Raw genomic sequence first — 23,997 nt, forward strand, 5'->3', positions numbered from 1 at the left:
GCCGGCAGCGGGGTTGTCCTGCAGCTGGGGGCCCTGCTGGGCTGGGAGATGGAGCAGGACAGAGGGTTAAAAGGGGCAGTGAATTCCTCCTCACCTGCCTGGTTATCCTGGGGCAGCTTCCTCTTCCTCAGAGCCTCCTCCTCCTCCAACGGGCCAAGGTTTGGGAATGGGAAATCCTGCTTTGGGCTAAAACAAGGGATGAGCATGTTGTGTTGCGGGTTCTGCCTGCCCAAGTCCATCTCTAGAAGTCCCCGGGCACTGGCGCCCATAAAAACCTCCCAAACAGCCAACATTCAGCCCTGGAAATGCCTCCCACCAGCTCCTGGGAATGGTCCCTCTCCTCTGGTGTTCAAGGGTTCCCCCCTGTCCCAGCTCTGGGGCTCACGCTTGTATTGGGGGTCCCCCATCTCCTCGGTCCCTGCACTCCCCAGGCTGCTGGGAGTCCCAGGAATCCACAAAGCTCTCCCCTCTTCCATCTCCCTATTTAGGGATGCTGGGGGTTTTTGGGTCCCACGGTCCCTTCTCCCCCTTATTCTCTGTCTGGGGCGCAGGGGATTCATGGACTCCCCCCTGCCCCTCTCCAGGCTCTTGAGGGTCCCACGAATCTCGGCGCTCCCCCCTCTCTGGGCTCCCCACTTTGGGATCCTGGGGCACACAGGGCTCTGCTCCTCCAGGCTGCCTCTGCCGGCAGCTGCCACCAGGACCCCCCAATGTCCCCCAAGGGGCATTTTCGGCTCAGCTTTGGAGTTCTGCATTCTCCAAACGAACCCACTCCCCCCAAAAAATAAATAAACAAACCATGCAGAGAGGCACTGGGACTATTCTAGGGGCAACTGGGATGCAACTGGGGGCAAGTGAGCCACGCTGAGGTAACTGGCAGTGCCTGGGAATGACTAGGAGATTGTTCAGGGCTACTGGGATATACTGGGAGTATCTGAGACCACAGGGGTGCTGACTGGGACCTAGCTAGGAGCAACTGGGAATGTGCTGGGGGAAAACTGGGAGCATGCTGGGGCAACCGGGGGCAAGTGTGAGCGACTGGGGCCCTGGAGGCAGAGACTGGCATCATACTGGAGTCGCACTGGGATCGTACTGGGAGTGACTGGAACTATGGTATGGGCAGCTGGGGGAGCTGGAAACGCACTGGAGCAAAGTGGGAGGAACTGGGAGCAACGGGGACCGTGCTGGGGGCAAATTGCATGAAATCAGGCCATGACTTGGGAATGACTGGGCTCCTAGTGGGAGTGCCGAGGAAACTGGAACCACACGCGGGGAGCAAGCGGGCTCATACTGGGAGCAGCCGCTTCCGTCCCAAGGACCCCCGATCCCCTTTCCCGGCCATCCCGCCCCTCCAGCCCCAGCACCCCCCGCCGGGATCCCGGGAATCCCAGGGGTCCCCCCCTCTCGGGGTCCCCGCTCTGCCCTTCTGGGGCTCTCCTCTCTCCGGGCTCCCGCTCCAGGAAGCCGCGGCTCTCCCGGGGCTCCCCAAAACCGCTGTCCCCCGCCGATCCCGCCGGTCCCGCGCGGTCCCCACGTGGCCCCGGCAGAGCTCGCAGGGCCCGGCCCGGGAAGCCCAATCCCCACCGCGGGGGGACCCGCATCCCCCCGCCCCCCGCCGGGGCCCTGCCGCCAGCCACCGGGACCCCCAAAAACACCTCCCGGGGACCCCCCGATCGATGTCCCCCCGAGGGGCACCTGCGGCTCCGGAGCCCAGAGAGATCCAAACATCCCCCCCAGGGAACCCCAAACCCAGGGACCCCCCCCCCCGGGATATTTGGGACGAGCTCCCCCTCCCCGGGCACCTGCGGGATGGGGGGCGATGGTCCCGGGGAGGCTGCGAGTTCAGGGAGCTCCGGAGCCGCGCGCTTGATTCGCTCCTTCTCTGCTCCTGCTTCCTGCTGCCGCTCCGCCTCTTCCTCCCTCCTCCTCCTCCTCCCCCTCCTCATTCCCAGTTCCGAAACCGAACTGGGAGGGGATGGGTCAAGGAAAGGGCGGGAACCGTGAGGGCAAAGGGGCGGGGTCAAGGCAAGGGCGGGAACTGTGAGGGCAAAGGGGCGGGGTCAAGGCAAGGGCGGGAACTGTGAGGGGAAAGGGGCGGGGTCAAGGAAAGGGCGGGAACTGTGAGGGCAAAGGGGCGGGGTCAAGGAAAGGGCGGGAACTGTGAGGGGAAAGGGGCGGGGTCAAGGAAAGGGCGGGAACTGTGAGGGGAAAGGGGCGGGGCCAAGGGGCCCTCTGGTTCTAAAAGGGCCTGGTTTGCCCTAAGATCTTCAGAAAAGGGCCTCAAATGCAGCCTAGATCCACCAGGGTTGGCATAAAATCAGCCAAAGGCCCCTGAAATCCATACAAAGCGGTGTAAAATCACCCAAATGGGGCTCATGTTCTCCAAAAGTGAGCAGCAGTCCAGCCTAAATCCGCCCAGTTGATCCTAGAATCACCAAAATGGGACGAAAATCTGAGGGACCGTAGACCGCGAGCGGCACCAGAACCGGCAGCAGCACCAAGAATGAGACCGAAATCAGAATGGAGCCCGAGACCAAGAGTGGGAACAGAACCGACACCAGAACTGAGACCATCAACGCTCCAGAAGCGGAACTAGGCCTGGGACTGAGAAGGAGACCGAGAGCGAAACCGGCCCCAGAGCTGGCCCTGGGACCAAGACTGAGACCAACACCGACACTAGAACCTGCACCGGGAGTGCTCCAGCACTGTCCTGGGACCGACACTGGCACCGGCACTGGCAGGACTCCAGGGCTGACACTGGGAGCGGCGCCGGAACCAGCACCAAGACTGGCACCGGCGCCAGAACCGAGACTGAGATTGGCCCTGGGAGAACTCTGGGACCAGCACCGGTACTGCTACCAGCACTGGGATTGGGTCCGCTCCAAAACCAAGAGCGACATTTGAGACCGAGACTGGCACCGCTATAGGACCCAGGCTGAGACCAACACTGTGGAAGCTGACACAGAGAGAGCTGTGGATTTAATCAGCATTTGCAGTTTGATAACCAAGATGCCTTGGCAAGAACAACCAGAGACCCCAGACCCCACAAATGCCCTACAGAGACCCCAGTCCCCCCCAAATCCCCCATAGAGAACCCAGACCTCCCCAAGATCCACTTTAGAGTCCCCAGACCCACAAAATCCCCCACAGAAACCCCAGACCCCCCCAAATCCCCCATAGAGACCCCAGACCCCCCAAATCCCCCATAGAGATCCCAGACCCCCCAAATCCTCCGTAGAGACCCCAGACCCCCCAAATCCCCCATAGAGACCCCAGACTCCCCCCAAAATCCACTTTAGAGACCCCAGACCCCCCAAATCCCCCACAGAGACCCCATACCCCACAAAATCCCATGAACAGACCGCAGACCCCCCCAAATCCCCTATTAATCCTCCAGAGTTCCCCAAATCCCCTACAGAAACCCCAGACCCCCAAATCACCCATAGAGACCCCAGACCCCCCAAGATCCACTTTAGAGTCCCCAGACCCTGAAAATCCCCCATAGAGACCCCAGACCCCCACCCCAAATCACCTACAGACACCCCAGACCCCCAAAATCCCATAGAGACCCCAGATCCCTAAATACCCCATAGAGACCCCAGACCCCCCAAAATCCCCTACAGAGCCCCCAGACCCCCCAAATCCCCCAGAGACACCCCCAGACCTCCCCAAACCCCTACAGAGACGCAAGACCCCCCAAATCCCCTAAAGATCCCCCACAGAGCCCCGGAACCCCCAAATTCCCTATAGCCCCCCCACAAATCTCAAATACACATCTCCGGAAATCCCCTACAGACCCCCCCCAAATCCCCTACAGACACCCCTAGAAATTCCCTAATCCCCTAACGAACCCCCCAAATTCCCTATAGAGAGCCCTCTATAGACACACCCCAGAAAACGAAACCTCCCAAATCCCTACAAACCCCCCAAACCCCTACAAATCCCCTATAAATCCCCTAAAGATGCCCAAGCCCCACCGGAGGTCTCGGACATGCTGCAACCGGCCCGGGAGACCGGGACAAAAGATGGCGGCGCCCGCTGAGGAAACTTCCGGCGTCCTGAGCATGCGCAGGGGAAAGCGCCAATAGATGGGCGGGACATGGATGGGAAAAAGCCAATGAAAAGTCCGGATGAAGGAAATGGGCGGGGCCCGGGAAAAGGCGGGAATTCTGAGGCGAAAGGGGCGGGGCCAAAGGGAACTGCGCTCCTAAAAGGGCCTGGTTTGGTTTAAAATCAGCAGAAAAGGGCATCAAGGGCATCCAGAATCCACCAGGGTTGACATAAAATCACCCGAAAGATACGCAGGACGATAGAGACTGGGATGGTGCAAAATGGGATCACATGGACTGGGATTGCACAGACTGGGACCAGATGGATCAGGGCCATCCCGACTGGGATTGCACAAACTGGGATGGCATGGACTGGGACCGTATGGACCGGGATGGCTGCATCGGGACGATGCGAACCGAGGCGGTTCTGCCCCACCCAGGGGTCCCTCCCGTCCTGCTCTGTCCTGTGTAGGGCCCTGCCAAACTCCCTGTGTTAGCATAGGGTTAAAATGTTTCAAAAATCATGGGAATTACCAAGGATTCAGGGGATGGGAAGAAAGGTTGGTCTGGTAGGCCTGGGCAAGGGAACTCGGCCTTTGGAATGAATTAGGTCAGGTGAATCTGCACCTACGTAATCATCATATGATACGATTGTTAAATGTAATGATTGTTTGGTAGTTGAATGTAATTATTGCTTAATTGTAATAAAAATCTTGGGAAACGATATTTGGGGGACCTGATGAAAATTGCAAGAATTGATACTTGGATAAGATCAACGTAGATATGATACCAATACAGGTTTAATAATTAATATACAGCTATATCATGAAAAGGGTATAAAAACACGTCCATCTCGAATCCACGTTGGAGTCAGATTTGGGTTTATACCCCGGCTCCCCAAGCTCTTCAATGAAACCACCTGCATATAATCATCCTGTGATTATGCGTTTCCACGCTAACATTTTGGCGACCCAGATGGGACCTTGTGAGCGCTGCTGAGGACCCCGCGACCCGATCACGCCCCAGCCGGCACCGAGGGATTCTCGGGAAGCCCGTCGGCACCGGGACCCCCCGCCGCTCACAACGTCCCCTGGAGAAAGGTAAGGTGCTTTTACTCTGGCCTGGTTGCCTGCCAGTTAGGCGCAGCGAAAGGCGCGTGTGGTTGGGCTGAGGAATTCCTGGTATTGCCGCGGTGCCGTCCGTCAGTCAATCGCGAAAGCGTTGCAGGTTCGGCATCAGTGGTTTATTGTAGCTGTAACACGGAGAAGATTAAACGGATTTTGGGCGGCAGTGCCCCCACACCACACACTTCTCCTTTGGGCTGCTCATTAGCACATTGGAAGGAAGGTAATTTTGGGCAAGAGTTACATAAGGTTGATTGATTATTATAACACTTGGTGGCCGAAATATGTCTTGCAGCATGGGAAAATGTGTCCGGAAAACTTGTCTTTGCCATCTGATGTGATTTCACAGTTACTGATCTTTTGTAAACAGGAGGGCAGATTGGACAAAGTTCCCTACGTTGATTCATTTTTCTATTTGCAGGAAACACCAGAGTGGCTGGTTGAGTGTGGGTTAATGATTGTTAAAGTACCTGAAAACAATAATTGCATGGGTTGTGTCCAAGGGAAGCGTTGTATAGAACACCTGGCATTGGATGAAAAGTTTATATCGGATCGATGATATGGATGGTGAATTGCTGGTAGCCCCCATGGGATCAAGGGAATCTGACCCTACCTCACCTGGCCTGATTTCACCTGACCCACTTACACACCCCCTGCCAAAGGATACCCTCCTCCCTCACCTACTGGTGCTCAGGGATACCCTCCTCTCCCACCAACGCCTCTTTCGCCTGCTCCTGTCTTCCTGTACCCTCCTCTGCCGTCTTCACCTGCCCCTCCTTCCCCAGAAAATGACTAAGATGGAACCGTGATACAGAGATGTGGGGAGGGTGCCACAGGAGCAGATAGTATTGGGAGGCCAAAACAAAAGTATAACCAGCCGAGTGTCTTCCCAGCATGGATTCCAGGGAATGTGGGTCACCAAGGCTCTGCCCAACGTGGGTCCTCACAGGGCTTCCCTTACTGGTGCCTCCGTTGGTGTATGGTCAACGCTGATCTGCAGGAGAAGCTTTTCCCACATTCAGTACACACATAGGGCCTCTCCCCGGTGTGGATGCGCCGGTGGATGATGAGGTTGGAGTTTTTCCTGAAGACCTTCCCGCAATCAGGACACTCGTAGGGTCTCTCATCCGTGTGTGTCTGGTAGTGCTGCATGAGCTGGGAGCTGCAGTAAAACCTCTTCCCACACTCTGAGCACTCGTAGGGCCTCTCCCCAGTGTGGATCCTTTGGTGACGGATTAGGTTGGAACGGTGCCTGAAGTCCTTCCCACACTCCTCACACTTGTAGGGCCGGTCCCCAGTGTGGATCCTCCAGTGGAGGATCAGTGAGGAGCTGTTGCTGAAGCTCTTCCCACACACCTCACACTCATAGGGCTTCTCCCTGGTGTGGATGCGCCGGTGAATAACAAGCCTAGAGTTATCCCTGAAGCCCTTCCCGCAGTCAGGACACTTGTAGGGCCTCTCAGCCGTGTGTGTCTGGTAGTGCTGCATGAGCTGGGAGTTGACGGGAAACTTCTTCCCACACTCTGAGCACTCGTAGGGCATCTCCCCAGTGTGGATAAATTGGTGACGGATCAGGGTGCTATGTTGCCTGAAATCCTTCCCACAATCCCCACATATGTAGGGCCTCTCCCCAGTGTGGATCCTTTGGTGCTGGACCAGCTTGGAACGTTCCCTAAAGCCCTTCCCACAATCCCCACATATGCAGGGCCTCTCCCCAGTGTGGATCTTCTGGTGGCGGATCAATTGGCTGCTCAGCCGGAAACTCTTCCCACACTCCTCACACTTGTAGGGCGTCTCCCCAGTGTGGATCCTCCGGTGGTACATCAGCCTGCAGCTGTCGCTGAAGCCTTTCCCACACTCGAGACACTCGTAGGGCCTCTCCCCAGTGTGGATGCGCCGGTGTCTCATGAGTGTGGAGTTTTTCCTGAAGCCCTTCCCACAGTCAGGACACTCGTAGGGTCTCTCATCCGTGTGTGTCTGGTAGTGCTGCATGAGCTGGGAGTTGACGGGAAACCTCATCCCACACTCTGAGCACTCGTAGGGCTTCTCCCCAGTGTGGATCCTTTGGTGACAGATTAGGCTGGAACGTTGCCTGAAGTCCTTCCCACAATCCCCACATTTGTAGGGCCTCTCCCCAGTGTGGATGCTTTGGTGACGGATCAGGTTGCAACGGCGTCTGAAGCCCTTCCCACAATCCCCACACTTGTAGGGCCGTTCCCCGGTGTGGATCCTCTGGTGACAGATAAGGCTGCTCCTCCATCTGAAGCTCATCCCGCACTCCAAGCACTTGTGGAGCTTCTCCCCATCATGAAGCTGCTCATGAACCACCAGGTCCGAGCTCCGGCTCCATCTCCGACCCCCTGCCCGGCCCAGGCTGGGTCTTTCCTCCTCAGATCCCCGTGATCTGCGTTTGCAGCCCCTCCTCATGCGGGATCTCCGCGGCTCTTCCTCCCCGCTGGATTCCTGCGACGTGGAGCCGCTCCAAACGACCTCTTCCTCGAGGTTCTGCCGCGGGGATTTGTCCTCCATGGTCTCTGTCCTCAGCTCCTTGTCTGGGGCAGGAAGGACAAGGAGAGGATGGGATTTGCCTCCGTGCCAGAGGGAAGGGGAAGGAGAACCCCCCAGCGCGACCCCGGCACGACGGCGCCGGCAGCGGGGTTGTCCTGCAGCTGGGGGCCCTGCTGGGCTGGGAGATGGAGCAGGACAGAGGGTTAAAAGGGGCAGTGAATTCCTCCTCACCTGCCTGGTTATCCTGGGGCAGCTTCCTCTTCCTCAGAGCCTCCTCCTCCTCCAACGGGCCAAGGTTTGGGAATGGGAAATCCTGCTTTGGGCTAAAACAAGGGATGAGCATGTTGTGTTGCGGGTTCTGCCTGCCCAAGTCCATCTCTAGAAGTCCCCGGGCACTGGGGCCCATAAAAACCTCCCAAACAGCCAACATTCAGGCCTGGAAATGCCTCCCACCAGCTCCTGGGAATGGTCCCTCTCCTCTGGTGTTCAGGGGTTCCCCCCTGTCCCAGCTCTGGGGCTCACGCTTGTATTGGGGGTCCCCCATCTCCTCGGTCCCTGCACTCCCCAGGCTGCTGGGAGTCCCAGGAATCCACAAAGCTCTCCCCTCTTCCATCTCCCTATTTAGGGATGCTGGGGGTTTTTGGGTCCCACGGTCCCTTCTCCCCCTTATTCTCTGTCTGGGGCGCAGGGGATTCATGGACTCCCCCCTGCCCCTCTCCAGGCTCTTGAGGGTCCCACGAATCTCGGCGCTCCCCCCTCTCTGGGCTCCCCACTTTGGGATCCTGGGGCACACAGGGCTCTGCTCCTCCAGGCTGCCTCTGCCGGCAGCTGCCACCAGGACCCCCCAATGTCCCCCAAGGGGCATTTTCGGCTCAGCTTTGGAGTTCTGCATTCTCCAAACGAACCCACTCCCCCCAAAAAATAAATAAACAAACCATGCAGAGAGGCACTGGGACTATTCTAGGGGCAACTGGGATGCAACTGGGGGCAAGTGAGCCACACTGAGGTAACTGGCAGTGCCTGGGAATGACTAGGAGATTGTTCAGGGCTACTGGGATATACTGGGAGTATCTGAGACCACAGGGGTGCTGACTGGGACCTAGCTAGGAGCAACTGGGAATGTGCTGGGGGAAAACTGGGAGCATGCTGGGGCAACCGGGGGCAAGTGTGAGCGACTGGGGCCCTGGAGGCAGAGACTGGCATCATACTGGAGTCGCACTGGGATCGTACTGGGAGTGACTGGAACTATGGTATGGGCAGCTGGGGGAGCTGGAAACGCACTGGAGCAAAGTGGGAGGAACTGGGAGCAACGGGGACCGTGCTGGGGGCAAATTGCATGAAATCAGGCCATGACTTGGGAGTGACTGGGCTCCTAGTGGGAGTGCCGAGGAAACTGGAACCACACGCGGGGAGCAAGCGGGCTCATACTGGGAGCAGCCGCTTCCGTCCCAAGGACCCCCGATCCCCTTTCCCGGCCATCCCGCCCCTCCAGCCCCAGCACCCCCCGCCGGGATCCCGGGAATCCCAGGGGTCCCCCCCTCTCGGGGTCCCCGCTCTGCCCTTCTGGGGCTCTCCTCTCTCCGGGCTCCCGCTCCAGGAAGCCGCGGCTCTCCCGGGGCTCCCCAAAACCGCTGTCCCCCGCCGATCCCGCCGGTCCCGCGCGGTCCCCACGTGGCCCCGGCAGAGCTCGCAGGGCCCGGCCCGGGAAGCCCAATCCCCACCGCGGGGGGACCCGCATCCCCCCGCCCCCCGCCGGGGCCCTGCCGCCAGCCACCGGGACCCCCAAAAACACCTCCCGGGGACCCCCCGATCGATGTCCCCCCGAGGGGCACCTGCGGCTCCGGAGCCCAGAGAGATCCAAACATCCCCCCCAGGGAACCCCAAACCCAGGGACCCCGCCCCGGGATATTTGGGACGAGCTCCCCCTCCCCGGGCACCTGCGGGATGGGGGGCGATGGTCCCGGGGAGGCTGCGAGTTCAGGGAGCTCCGGAGCCGCGCGCTTGATTCGCTCCTTCTCTGCTCCTGCTTCCTGCTGCCGCTCCGCCTCTTCCTCCCTCCTCCTCCTCCTCCCCCTCCTCATTCCCAGTTCCGAAACCGAACTGGGAGGGGATGGGTCAAGGAAAGGGCGGGAACCGTGAGGGCAAAGGGGCGGGGTCAAGGCAAGGGCGGGAACTGTGAGGGGAAAGGGGCGGGGTCAAGGCAAGGGCAGGAACTGTGAGGGGAAAGGGGCGGGGTCAAGGAAAGGGCGGGAACTGTGAGGGCAAAGGGGCGGGGTCAAGGAAAGGGCGGGAACTGTGAGGGGAAAGGGGCGTGGTCAAGGAAAGGGCGGGAACTGTGAGGGGAAAGGGGCGGGGCCAAGGGGCCCTCTGGTTCTAAAAGGGCCTGGTTTGCCCTAAGATCTTCAGAAAAGGGCCTCAAATGCAGCCTAGATCCACCAGGGTTGGCAGAAAATCAGCCAAAGGCCCCTGAAATCCATACAAAGCGGTGTAAAATCACCCAAATGGGGCTCATGTTCTCCAAAAGTGAGCAGCAGTCCAGCCTAAATCCGCCCGGTTGATCCTAGAATCACCAAAATGGGACGAAAATCTGAGGGACCGTAGACCGCGAGCGGCACCAGAACCGGCAGCAGCACCTAGAATGAGACCGAAATCAGAATGGAGCCCGAGACCAAGAGTGGGAACAGAACCGACACCAGAACTGAGACCATCAACGCTCCAGAAGCGGAACTAGGCCTGGGACTGAGAAGGAGACCGAGAGCGAAACCGGCCCCAGAGCTGGCCCTGGGACCAAGACTGAGACCAACACCGACACTAGAACCTGCACCGGGAGTGCTCCAGCACTGTCCTGGGACCGACACTGGCACCGGCACTGGCAGGACTCCAGGGCTGACACTGGGAGCGGCGCCGGAACCAGCACCAAGACTGGCACCGGCGCCAGAACCGAGACTGAGATTGGCCCTGGGAGAACTCTGGGACCAGCACCGGTACTGCTACCAGCACTGGGATTGGGTCCGCTCCAAAACCAAGAGCGACATTTGAGACCGAGACTGGCACCGCTATAGGACCCAGGCTGAGACCAACACTGTGGAAGCTGACACAGAGAGAGCTGTGGATTTAATCAGCATTTGCAGTTTGATAACCAAGATGCCTTGGCAAGAACAACCAGAGACCCCAGACCCCACAAATGCCCTACAGAGACCCCAGTCCCCCCCAAATCCCCCATAGAGAACCCAGACCTCCCCAAGATCCACTTTAGAGTCCCCAGACCCACAAAATCCCCCACAGAAACCCCAGACCCCCCCAAATCCCCCATAGAGACCCCAGACCCCCCAAATCCCCCATAGAGATCCCAGACCCCCCAAATCCTCCGTAGAGACCCCAGACCCCCCAAATCCCCCATAGAGACCCCAGACTCCCCCCAAAATCCACTTTAGAGACCCCAGACCCCCCAAATCCCCCACAGAGACCCCATACCCCACAAAATCCCATGAACAGACCGCAGACCCCCCCAAATCCCCTATTAATCCTCCAGAGTTCCCCAAATCCCCTACAGAAACCCCAGACCCCCAAATCACCCATAGAGACCCCAGACCCCCCAAGATCCACTTTAGAGTCCCCAGACCCTGAAAATCCCCCATAGAGACCCCAGACCCCCACCCCAAATCACCTACAGACACCCCAGACCCCCAAAATCCCATAGAGACCCCAGATCCCTAAATACCCCATAGAGACCCCAGACCCCCCAAAATCCCCTACAGAGCCCCCAGACCCCCCAAATCCCCCAGAGACACCCCCAGACCTCCCCAAACCCCTACAGAGACGCAAGACCCCCCAAATCCCCTAAAGATCCCCCACAGAGCCCCGGAACCCCCAAATTCCCTATAGCCCCCCCACAAATCTCAAATACACATCTCCGGAAATCCCCTACAGACCCCCCCCAAATCCCCTACAGACACCCCTAGAAATTCCCTAATCCCCTAACGAACCCCCCAAATTCCCTATAGAGAGCCCTCTATAGACACACCCCAGAAAACGAAACCTCCCAAATCCCTACAAACCCCCCAAACCCCTACAAATCCCCTATAAATCCCCTAAAGATGCCCAAGCCCCACCGGAGGTCTCGGACATGCTGCAACCGGGCCGGGAGACCGGGACAAAAGATGGCGGCGCCCGCTGAGGAAACTTCCGGCGTCCTGAGCATGCGCAGGGGAAAGCGCCAATAGATGGGCGGGACATGGATGGGAAAAAGGGAAAAAGCCAATGAAAAGTCCGGATGAAGGAAATGGGCGGGGCCCGGGAAAAGGCGGGAATTCTGAGGCGAAAGGGGCGGGGCCAAAGGGAACTGCGCTCCTAAAAGGGCCTGGTTTGGTTTAAGATCAGCAGAAAAGGGCATCAAGGGCATCCAGAATCCACCAGGGTTGACATAAAATCACCCGAAAGATACGCAGGACGATAGAGACTGGGATGGTGCAAAATGGGATCACATGGACTGGGATTGCACAGACTGGGACCAGATGGATCAGGGCCATCCCGACTGGGATTGCACAAACTGGGATGGCATGGACTGGGACCGTATGGACCGGGATGGCTGCATCGGGACGATGCGAACCGAGGCGGTTCTGCCCCACCCAGGGGTCCCTCCCGTCCTGCTCTGTCCTGTGTAGGGCCCTGCCAAACTCCCTGTGTTAGCATAGGGTTAAAATGTTTCAAAAATCATGGGAATTACCAAGGATTCAGGGGATGGGAAGAAAGGTTGGTCTGGTAGGCCTGGGCAAGGGAACTCGGCCTTTGGAATGAATTAGGTCAGGTGAATCTGCACCTACGTAATCATCATATGATACGATTGTTAAATGTAATGATTGTTTGGTAGTTGAATGTAATTATTGCTTAATTGTAATAAAAATCTCGGGAAACGATATTTGGGGGACCTGATGAAAATTGCAAGAATTGATACTTGGATAAGATCAACGTAGATATGATACCAATACAGGTTTAATAATTAATATACAGCTATATCATGAAAAGGGTATAAAAACACATCCATCTCGAATCCACGTTGGAGTCAGATTTGGGTTTATACCGCGGCTCCCCAAGCTCTTCAATGAAACCACCTGCATATAATCATCCTGTGATTATGCGTTTCCACGCTAACATTTTGGCGACCCAGATGGGACCTTGTGAGCGCTGCTGAGGACCCCGCGACCCGATCACGCCCCAGCCGGCACCGAGGGATTCTCGGGAAGCCCGTCGGCACCGGGACCCCCCGCCGCTCACAACGTCCCCTGGAGAAAGGTAAGGTGCTTTTACTCTGGCCTGGTTGCCTGCCAGTTAGGCGCAGCGAAAGGCGCGTGTGGTTGGGCTGAGGAATTCCTGGTATTGCCGCGGTGCCGTCCGTCAGTCAATCGCGAAAGCGTTGCAGGTTCGGCATCAGTGGTTTATTGTAGCTGTAACACGGAGAAGATTAAACGGATTTTGGGCGGCAGTGCCCCCACACCACACACTTCTCCTTTGGGCTGCTCATTAGCACATTGGAAGGAAGGTAATTTTGGGCAAGAGTTACATAAGGTTGATTGATTATTATAACACTTGGTGGCCGAAATATGTCTTGCAGCATGGGAAAATGTGTCCGGAAAACTTGTCTTTGCCATCTGATGTGATTTCACAGTTACTGATCTTTTGTAAACAGGAGGGCAGATTGGACAAAGTTCCCTACGTTGATTCATTTTTCTATTTGCAGGAAACACCAGAGTGGCTGGTTGAGTGTGGGTTAATGATTGTTAAAGTACCTGAAAACAATAATTGCATGGGTTGTGTCCAAGGGAAGCGTTGTATAGAACACCTGGCATTGGATGAAAAGTTTATATCGGATCGATGATATGGATGGTGAATTGCTGGTAGCCCCCATGGGATCAAGGGAATCTGACCCTACCTCACCTGGCCCGATTTCACCTGACCCACTTACACACCCCCTGCCAAAGGATACCCTCCTCCCTCACCTACTGGTGCTCAGGGATACCCTCCTCTCCCACCAACGCCTCTTTCGCCTGCTCCTGTCTTCCTGTACCCTCCTCTGCCGTCTTCACCTGCCCCTCCTTCCCCAGAAAATGACTAAGATGGAACCGTGATACAGAGATGTGGGGAGGGTGCCACAGGAGCAGATAGTATGGGGAGGCCAAAACAAAAGTATAACCAGCCGAGTGTCTTCCCAGCATGGATTCCAGGGAATGTGGGTCACCAAGGCTCTGCCCAACGTGGGTCCTCACAGGGCTTCCCTTACTGGTGCCTCCGTTGGTGTATGGTCAACGCTGATCTGCAGGAGAAGCTTTTCCCACATTCAGTACACACATAGGGCCTCTCCCCGGTGTGGAGGCGCCGGTGGATGATGAGGTTGGAGTTTTTCCTGAAGACCTTCCCGCAATCAGGACACTCGTAGGGTCTCTCATCCGTGTGTGTCTGGTAGTGCTGCATGAGCTGGGAGCTGCAGTAAAACCTCTTCCCACACTCTGAGCACTCGTAGGGCCTCTCCCCAGTGTGGATCCTTTGGTGACGGATTAGGTTGGAACGGTGCCTGAAGTCCTTCCCACACTCCTCACACTTGTAGGGCCGGTCCCCAGTGTGGATCCTCCAGTGGAGGATCAGTGAGGAGCTGTTGCTGAAGCTCTTCCCACACACCTCACACTCATAGGGCTTCTCCCCGGTGTGGATGCGCCGGTGAATAACAAGCCTAGAGTTATCCCTGAAGCCCTTCCCGCAGTCAGGACACTTGTAGGGCCTCTCAGCCGTGTGTGTCTGGTAGTGCTGCATGAGCTGGGAGTTGACGGGAAACTTCTTCCCACACTCTGAGCACTCGTAGGGCATCTCCCCAGTGTGGATAAATTGGTGACGGATCAGGGTGCTATGTTGCCTGAAATCCTTCCCACAATCCCCACATATGTAGGGCCTCTCCCCAGTGTGGATCCTTTGGTGCTGGACCAGCTTGGAACGTTCCCTAAAGCCCTTCCCACAATCCCCACATATGCAGGGCCTCTCCCCAGTGTGGATCTTCTGGTGGCGGATCAATTGGCTGCTCAGCCGGAAACTCTTCCCACACTCCTCACACTTGTAGGGCGTCTCCCCAGTGTGGATCCTCCGGTGGTACATCAGCCTGCAGCTGTCGCTGAAGCCTTTCCCACACTCGAGACACTCGTAGGGCCTCTCCCCAGTGTGGATGCGCCGGTGTCTCATGAGTGTGGAGTTTTTCCTGAAGCCCTTCCCACAGTCAGGACACTCGTAGGGTCTCTCATCCGTGTGTGTCTGGTAGTGCTGCATGAGCTGGGAGTTGACGGGAAACCTCATCCCACACTCTGAGCACTCGTAGGGCTTCTCCCCAGTGTGGATCCTTTGGTGACAGATTAGGCTGGAACGTTGCCTGAAGTCCTTCCCACAATCCCCACATTTGTAGGGCCTCTCCCCAGTGTGGATGCTTTGGTGACGGATCAGGTTGCAACGGCGTCTGAAGCCCTTCCCACAATCCCCACACTTGTAGGGCCGTTCCCCGGTGTGGATCCTCTGGTGACAGATAAGTCTGCTCCTCCATCTGAAGCTCATCCCGCACTCCAAGCACTTGTGGAGCTTCTCCCCATCATGAAGCTGCTCATGAACCACCAGGTCCGAGCTCCGGCTCCATCTCCGACCCCCTGCCCGGCCCAGGCTGGGTCTTTCCTCCTCAGATCCCCGTGATCTGCGTTTGCAGCCCCTCCTCATGCGGGATCTCCGCGGCTCTTCCTCCCCGCTGGATTCCTGCGACGTGGAGCCGCTCCAAACGACCTCTTCCTCGAGGTTCTGCCGCGGGGATTTGTCCTCCATGGTCTCTGTCCTCAGCTCCTTGTCTGGGGCAGGAAGGACAAGGAGAGGATGGGATTTGCCTCCGTGCCAGAGGGAAGGGGAAGGAGAACCCCCCAGCGCGACCCCGGCACGACGGCGCCGGCAGCGGGGTTGTCCTGCAGCTGGGGGCCCTGCTGGGCTGGGAGATGGAGCAGGACAGAGGGTTAAAAGGGGCAGTGAATTCCTCCTCACCTGCCTGGTTATCCTGGGGCAGCTTCCTCTTCCTCAGAGCCTCCTCCTCCTCCAACGGGCCAAGGTTTGGGAATGGGAAATCCTGCTTTGGGCTAAAACAAGGGATGAGCATGTTGTGTTGCGGGTTCTGCCTGCCCAAGTCCATCTCTAGAAGTCCCCGGGCACTGGGGCCCATAAAAACCTCCCAAACAGCCAACATTCAGCCCTGGAAATGCCTCCCACCAGCTCCTGGGAATGGTCCCTCTCCTCTGGTGTTCAGGGGTTCCCCCCTGTCCCAGCTCTGGGGCTCACGCTTGTATTGGGGGTCCCCCATCTCCTCGGTCCCTGCACTCCCCAGGCTGCTGGGAGTCCCAGGAATCCACAAAGCTCTCCCCTCTTCCATCTCCCTATTTAGGGATGCTGGGGGTTTTTGGGTCCCACGGTCCCTTCTCCCCCTTATTCTCTGTCTGGGGCGCAGGGGATTCATGGACTCCCCCCTGCCCCTCTCCAGGCTCTTGAGGGTCCCACGAATCTCGGCGCTCCCCCCTCTCTGGGCTCCCCACTTTGGGATCCTGGGGCACACAGGGCTCTGCTCCTCCAGGCTGCCTCTGCCGGCAGCTGCCACCAGGACCCCCCAATGTCCCCCAAGGGGCATTTTCGGCTCAGCTTTGGAGTTCTGCATTCTCCAAACGAACCCACTCCCCCCAAAAAATAAATAAACAAACCATGCAGAGAGGCACTGGGACTATTCTAGGGGCAACTGGGATGCAACTGGGGGCAAGTGAGCCACGCTGAGGTAACTGGCAGTGCCTGGGAATGACTAGGAGATTGTTCAGGGCTACTGGGATATACTGGGAGTATCTGAGACCACAGGGGTGCTGACTGGGACCTAGCTAGGAGCAACTGGGAATGTGCTGGGGGAAAACTGGGAGCATGCTGGGGCAACCGGGGGCAAGTGTGAGCGACTGGGGCCCTGGAGGCAGAGACTGGCATCATACTGGAGTCGCACTGGGATCGTACTGGGAGTGACTGGAACTATGGTATGGGCAGCTGGGGGAGCTGGAAACGCACTGGAGCAAAGTGGGAGGAACTGGGAGCAACGGGGACCGTGCTGGGGGCAAATTGCATGAAATCAGGCCATGACTTGGGAGTGACTGGGCTCCTAGTGGGAGTGCCGAGGAAACTGGAACCACACGCGGGGAGCAAGCGGGCTCATACTGGGAGCAGCCGCTTCCGTCCCAAGGACCCCCGATCCCCTTTCCCGGCCATCCCGCCCCTCCAGCCCCAGCACCCCCCGCCGGGATCCCGGGAATCCCAGGGGTCCCCCCCTCTCGGGGTCCCCGCTCTGCCCTTCTGGGGCTCTCCTCTCTCCGGGCTCCCGCTCCAGGAAGCCGCGGCTCTCCCGGGGCTCCCCAAAACCGCTGTCCCCCGCCGATCCCGCCGGTCCCGCGCGGTCCCCACGTGGCCCCGGCAGAGCTCGCAGGGCCCGGCCCGGGAAGCCCAATCCCCACCGCGGGGGGACCCGCATCCCCCCGCCCCCCGCCGGGGCCCTGCCGCCAGCCACCGGGACCCCCAAAAACACCTCCCGGGGACCCCCCGATCGATGTCCCCCCGAGGGGCACCTGCGGCTCCGGAGCCCAGAGAGATCCAAACATCCCCCCCAGGGAACCCCAAACCCAGGGACCCCCCCCCCCCCGGGATATTTGGGACGAGCTCCCCCTCCCCGGGCACCTGCGGGATGGGGGGCGATGGTCCCGGGGAGGCTGCGAGTTCAGGGAGCTCCGGAGCCGCGCGCTTGATTCGCTCCTTCTCTGCTCCTGCTTCCTGCTGCCGCTCCGCCTCTTCCTCCCTCCTCCTCCTCCTCCCCCTCCTCATTCCCAGTTCCGAAACCGAACTGGGAGGGGATGGGTCAAGGAAAGGGCGGGAACGCTGAGGGCAAAGGGGCGGGGTCAAGGAAAGGGCGGGAACTGTGAAGGGAAAGGGGCGGGGTCAAGGCAAGGGCGGGAACTGTGAGGGCAAAGGGGCGGGGTCAAGGAAAGGGCGGGAACTGTGAGGGCAATGGGGCGGGGTCAAGGAAAGGGCGGGAACTGTGAGGGGAAAGGGGCCGGGTCAAGGAAAGGGCGGGAACTGTGAGGGGAAACGGGCGGGGCCAAGGAAAGGGCGGGAACTGTGAGGGGAAAGGGGCGGGGCCAAGGGGCCCTCTGGTTCTAAAAGGGCCTGGTTTGCCCTAAGATCTTCAGAAAAGGGCCTCAAATGCAGCCTAGATCCACCAGGGTTGGCATAAAATCAGCCAAAGGCCCCTGAAATCCATACAAAGGGGTGTAAAATCACCCAAATGGGGCTCATGTTCTCCAAAAGTGAGCAGCAGTCCAGCCTAAATCTGCCCGGTTGATCCTAGAATCACCAAAATCGGACGAAAATCTGTGGGACCGTAGACCGCGAGCGGCACCAGAACCGGCAGCAGCACCAAGAATGAGACCGACATCAGAATGGAGCCCGAGACCAAGAGTGGGAACAGAACCGACACCAGAACTGAGACCATCAACGCTCCAGAAGCGGAACTAGGCCTGGGACTGAGAAGGAGACCGAGAGCGAAACCGGCCCCAGAGCTGGCCCTGGGACCAAGACTGAGACCAACACCGACACTAGAACCTGCACCGGGAGTGCTCCAGCACTGTCCTGGGACCGACACTGGCACCGGCACTGGCAGGACTCCAGGGCTGACACTGGGAGCGGCACCGGAACCAGCACCAAGACTGGCACCGGCGCCAGAACCGAGACTGAGATTGGCCCTGGGAGAACTCTGGGACCAGCACCGGTACTGCTACCAGCACTGGGTTTGGGTCCGCTCCAAAACCAAGAGCGACATTGAGACCGAGACTGGCACCGCTATAGGACCCAGGCTGAGACCAACACTGTGGAAGCTGACACAGAGAGAGCTGTGGATTTAATCAGCATTTGCAGTTTGATAACCAAGATGCCTTGGCAAGAACAACCAGAGCTTTGAAGATTACAAAAAGATTGGATCGAGACTGCGACAGGAAAGAAGATTGAACTAAATAAGTAGAAATGTAAAGTTTGTCTGAGTGATGTTTAACCCAATGAATGTAGTAAAAAATTACCGCCTTCCCAAAAAGGGTGTGTAAGCAAATGTAGCTGAGAGTAAATCTGGATTCTGATCACGAGTCAGTCGTCCCTGTCTCTCTCTCAACCTTCGATAAACACGGACACTGGGAGCGGCACCGGGAGCACTCCAGGACTGCTCTGGGACCGGGACCAGCACCGGCACAGGGAGAACTCTGGGACTGAGACTGAGAGCGGGATTGTGCCAGCACAGAGACTGGTACCGGCACCAGAACCGAGACTGGCACAGATCTGAGACCAGGACTGAGACTGAGATTGGCACTGGGAGCACTCCGGGACCAAGAGTGCAGCGGAACCAGCACTGGGACCGGAACCACTGCAAGGCTGTGGCCGAGATCGAGACCAAGACCAAGACCCAAACTATAACTGAGACTGAGATGGAAACCAGAGCCGGCACTTGCATGGAGACTGGCAGCGCTGTAGGACCAAGAATGAGACCGACACCAGCACCGCTCAGGGACTGAGAATCAGACCGGGACCAGAGTCAGCACCAGGATTGCTCCAGGACTGCTCCAGGACAGAGACCGGCACCGGGAGCGCTCTGGGACCTCCTCGTTCACTCCAGGGAGTTTTGTCAGAGCCCCCGCACGGGACAGGGCAGGACTGGGAGGGACCCCTGGGTGGGGCAGAACCGCCTCGGTTCGCATCGTCCCGATGCAGCCATCCCGGTCCATACGGTCCCAGTCCATGCCATCCCAGTTTGTGCAATCCCAGTCGGGATGGCCCTGATCCATCTGGTCCCAGTCTGTGCAATCCCAGTCCATGTGATCCCATTTTGCACCATCCCAGTCTCTATCGTCCTGCGTATCTTTCGGGTGATTTTATGTCAACCCTGGTGGATTCTGGATGCCCTTGATGCCCTTTTCTGCTGATTTTAAACCAAACCAGGCCCTTTTAGGAGCGCAGTTCCCTTTGGCCCCGCCCCTTTCGCCTCAGAATTCCCGCCTTTTCCCGGGCCCCGCCCATTTCCTTCATCCGGACTTTTCATTGGCTTTTTCCCATCCATGTCCCGCCCATCTATTGGCGCTTTCCCCTGCGCATGCTCAGGACGCCGGAAGTTTCCTCAGCGGGCGCCGCCATCTTTTGTCCCGGTCTCCCGGGCCGGTTGCAGCATGTCCGAGACCTCCGGTGGGGCTTGGGCATCTTTAGGGGATTTATAGGGGATTTGTAGGGGTTTGTGGGGTTTGTAGGGATTTGGGAGGTTTCGTTTTCTGGGGTGTGTCTATAGAGGGCTCTCTATAGGGAATTTGGGGGGTTCGTTAGGGGATTAGGGAATTTCTAGGGGTGTCTGTAGGGGATTTGGGGGGGGTCTGTAGGGGATTTCCGGAGATGTGTATTTGAGATTTGTGGGGGGGCTATAGGGAATTTGGGGGTTCCGGGGGTCTATGGGGGATCTTTAGGGGATTTGTGGGGTCTTGCGTCTCTGTAGGGGTTTGGGGAGGTCTGGGGGTGTCTCTGGGGGATTTGGGGGGTCTGGGGGCTCTGTAGGGGATTTTGGGGGGTCTGGGGTCTGTATGGGGTATTTTGGGGATCTGGGGTCTCTATGGGATTTTGGGGGTCTGGGGTGTCTGTAGGTGATTTGGGGGGGGGTCTGGGGTCTCTATGGGGGATTTAGGGGGGTCTGGCGTCTCTAAAGTGGATTTTTGTGTGGGTCTGGGGACTCTAAAGTGGATCTTGGGGGGTCTGGGGTCTCTATGGTGGATTTGGGGGGGTCTGGGGTCTCTATGGGGGATTTAGGGATCTGGGGTCTCTATGGGATTTTGGGGGTCTGGGGTGTCTGTGGGTGATTTGGGGGGGTCTGGGGTCTCTTTGGGGGATTTTGAGGGTCTGGGGACTCTAAAGTGGATCTTGGGGGGTCTGGGGTCTCTATGGGGGATTTTGGGGGGTCTGGGGTCTCTATGGGGGATTTGGGGGTCTGGGGTCTCTGTAGGGGATTTGGGGAAGTGTGGGGGATTAATAGGGGATTTGGGGGGGTCTGCGGTCTGTTCATGGGATTTTGTGGGGTCTGGGGTCTCTGTGGGGGATTTGGGGGGTCTGGGGTCTCTAAAGTGGATTTTGGGGGGAGTCTGGGGTCTCTATGGGGGATTTGGGGGGTCTGGGGTCTCTATGGGGGATTTGGGGGGGTCTGCGGTTTCTGTGGGGATTTGGGGGGGTCTGGGGTCTCTATGGGGGATTTGGGGGTCTGGGGTCTCTATGGGGAATTTTTGGGGATCTGGGGTCTCTGTAGGGGACTTGTGGGGTCTGGGGTCTCTATGGGGGTTTTGGGGGTCTGGGGTCTCCATGGGGGATTTTGGGGGGTCTGGGGTCTGTGTAGGGGATTTGGGGGGTCTGGGGTCTCTATGGGGTATTTTGAGGGGTCTGGGGTCTCTATGGGGGATTTTGGGGCGTCTGGGGTCTCTATGGGGGATTTAGGAGGTCTGGGGTCTCTATGGGGAATTTGGGGGTCTGGGGTCTCTATGGGGAATTTTTGGGGATCTGGGGTCTCTGTAGGGGACTTGTGGGGTCTGGGGTCTCTATGGGGGATTTAGGGATCTGGGGTCTCTATGGGATTTTGGGGGTCTGGGGTGTCTGTATGTGATTTGGGGTGGTCTGGGGTCTCTATGGGGGATTTTGTGGGTCTGGGGACTCTAAAGTGGATCTTGGGGGGTCTGGGGTCTCTATGGTGGATTTGGGGGGGTCTGGGGTCTCTATGGGGGATTTAGGGATCTGGGGTCTCTATGGGATTTTGGGGGTCTGGGGTGTCTGTAGGTGATTTGGGGAGGTCTGGGGTCTCTATGGGGGATTTGGGGGGGTCTGGGGTCTCTGTAGGGCATTTGTGGGGTCTGGGGTCTCTGGTTGTTCTTGCCAAGGCATCTTGGTTATCAAACTGCAAATGCTGATTAAATCCACAGCTCTCTCTGTGTCAGCTTCCACAGTGTTGGTCTCAGCCTGGGTCCTATAGCGGTGCCAGTCTCGGTCTCAAATGTCGCTCTTGGTTTTGGAGCGGACCCAATCCCAGTGCTGGTAGCAGTACCGGTGCTGGTCCCAGAGTTCTCCCAGGGCCAATCTCAGTCTCGGTTCTGGCGCCGGTGCCAGTCTTGGTGCTGGTTCCGGCGCCGCTCCCAGTGTCAGCCCTGGAGTCCTGCCAGTGCCGGTGCCAGTGTCGGTCCCAGGACAGTGCTGGAGCACTCCCGGTGCAGGTTCTAGTGTCGGTGTTGGTCTCAGTCTTGGTCCCAGGGCCAGCTCTGGGGCCGGTTTCGCTCTCGGTCTCCTTCTCAGTCCCAGGCCTAGTTCCGCTTCTGGAGCGTTGATGGTCCCAGTTCTGGTGTCGGTTCTGTTCCCACTCTTGGTCTCGGTCTCCATTCTGATGTCGGTCTCATTCTTGGTGCTGCTGCCGGTTCTGGTGCCGCTCGCGGTCTACGGTCCCACAGATTTTCGTCCGATTTTGGTGATTCTAGGATCAACCGGGCAGATTTAGGCTGGACTGCTGCTCACTTTTGGAGAACATGAGCCCCATTTGGGTGATTTTACACCCCTTTGTATGGATTTCAGGGGCCTTTGGCTGATTTTATGCCAACCCTGGTGGATTTAGGCTGCATTTGAGGCCCTTTTCTGAAGATCTTAGGGCAAACCAGGCCCTTTTAGAACCAGAGGGCCCCTTGGCCCCGCCCCTTTCCCCTCACAGTTCCCGCCCTTTCCTTGACCCCGCCCCTTTCCCCTCACGATTCCCGCCCTTTCCTTGACCCCGCCCCTTTCCCCTCACAGTTCCCGCCCTTTCCTTGACCCCGCCCCTTTCCCCTCACAGTTCCCGCCCTTGCCTTGACCCCGCCCCTTTCCCCTCACAGTTCCCGCCCTTTCCTTGACCCGGCCCCTTTCCCCTCACAGTTCCCGCCCTTTCCTTGACCCATCCCCTCCCAGTTCGGTTTCGGAACTGGGAATGAGGAGGGGGAGGAGGAGGAGGAGGGAGGAAGAGGCGGAGCGGCAGCAGGAAGCAGGAGCAGAGAAGGAGCGAATCAAGCGCGCGGCTCCGGAGCTCCCTGAACTCGCAGCCTCCCCGGGACCATCGCCCCCCATCCCGCAGGTGCCCGGGGAGGGGGAGCTCGTCCCAAATATCCCGGGGGGGGGGGGGGGGTCCCTGGGTTTGGGGTTCCCTGGGGGGGATGTTTGGATCTCTCTGGGCTCCGGAGCCGCAGGTGCCCCTCGGGGGGACATCGATCGGGGGGTCCCCGGGAGGTGTTTTTGGGGGTCCCGTTGGCTGGCGGCAGGGCCCCGGCGGGGGGCGGGGGGATGCGGGTCCCCCCGCGGTGGGGATTGGGCTTCCCGGGCCGGGCCCTGCGAGCTCTGCCGGGGCCACGTGGGGACCGCGCGGGACCGGCGGGATCGGCGGGGGACAGCGGTTTTGGGGAGCCCCGGGAGAGCCGCGGCTTCCTGGAGCGGGAGCCCGGAGAGAGGAGAGCCCCAGAAGGGCAGAGCGGGGACCCCGAGAGGGGGGGACCCCTGGGATTCCCGGGATCCCGGCGGGGGGTGCTGGGGCTGGAGGGGCGGGATGGCCGGGAAAGGGGATCGGGGGTCCTTGGGACGGAAGCGGCTGCTCCCAGTATGAGCCCGCTTGCTCCCCGCGTGTGGTTCCAGTTTCCTCGGCACTCCCACTAGGAGCCCAGTCACTCCCAAGTCATGGCCTGATTTCATGCAATTTGCCCCCAGCACGGTCCCCGTTGCTCCCAGTTCCTCCCACTTTGCTCCAGTGCGTTTCCAGCTCCCCCAGCTGCCCATAGCATAGTTCCAGTCACTCCCAGTACGATCCCAGTGCGACTCCAGTATGATGCCAGTCTCTGCCTCCAGGGCCCCAGTTGCTCACACTTGCCCCCGGTTGCCCCAGCATGCTCCCAGTTTTCCCCCAGCACATTCCCAGTTGCTCCTAGCTAGGTCCCAGTCAGCACCCCTGTGGTCTCAGATACTCCCAGTATATCCCAGTAGCCCTGAACAATCTCCTAGTCATTCCCAGGCACTGCCAGTTACCTCAGCGTGGCTCACTTGCCCCCAGTTGCATCCCAGTTGCCCCTAGAATAGTCCCAGTGCCTCTCTGCATGGTTTGTTTATTTTTTGGGGGGAGTGGGTTCGTTTGGAGAATGCAGAACTCCAAAGCTGAGCCGAAAATG

The 23,997-nt window shown here is 58.6% G+C and overlaps 1 protein-coding gene across 1 annotated transcript in view; it reads right to left on the bottom strand.

Moving 5' to 3' along the window:
* The window catches only part of LOC134056009 (uncharacterized), a 262,164-nt gene that overhangs the window by 202,199 nt on the left and 35,968 nt on the right, over window positions 1-23,997 (bottom strand). The window contains exons 4-6 of the mRNA XM_062512488.1: window positions 13,959-15,341; window positions 13,715-13,718; window positions 6,162-7,558 (exon numbers count right to left, since the gene is read on the bottom strand). Of these exons, the coding sequence (XP_062368472.1) occupies window positions 6,162-7,558; window positions 13,715-13,718; window positions 13,959-15,341 (2,784 nt within the window). The remainder of the gene's footprint in view (window positions 1-6,161; window positions 7,559-13,714; window positions 13,719-13,958; window positions 15,342-23,997) is intronic.

Source organism: Cinclus cinclus, chromosome 37 (assembly GCF_963662255.1).
Source record: "Cinclus cinclus chromosome 37, bCinCin1.1, whole genome shotgun sequence".
In the NCBI taxonomy this organism is placed as follows: domain Eukaryota; kingdom Metazoa; phylum Chordata; class Aves; order Passeriformes; family Cinclidae; genus Cinclus; species Cinclus cinclus.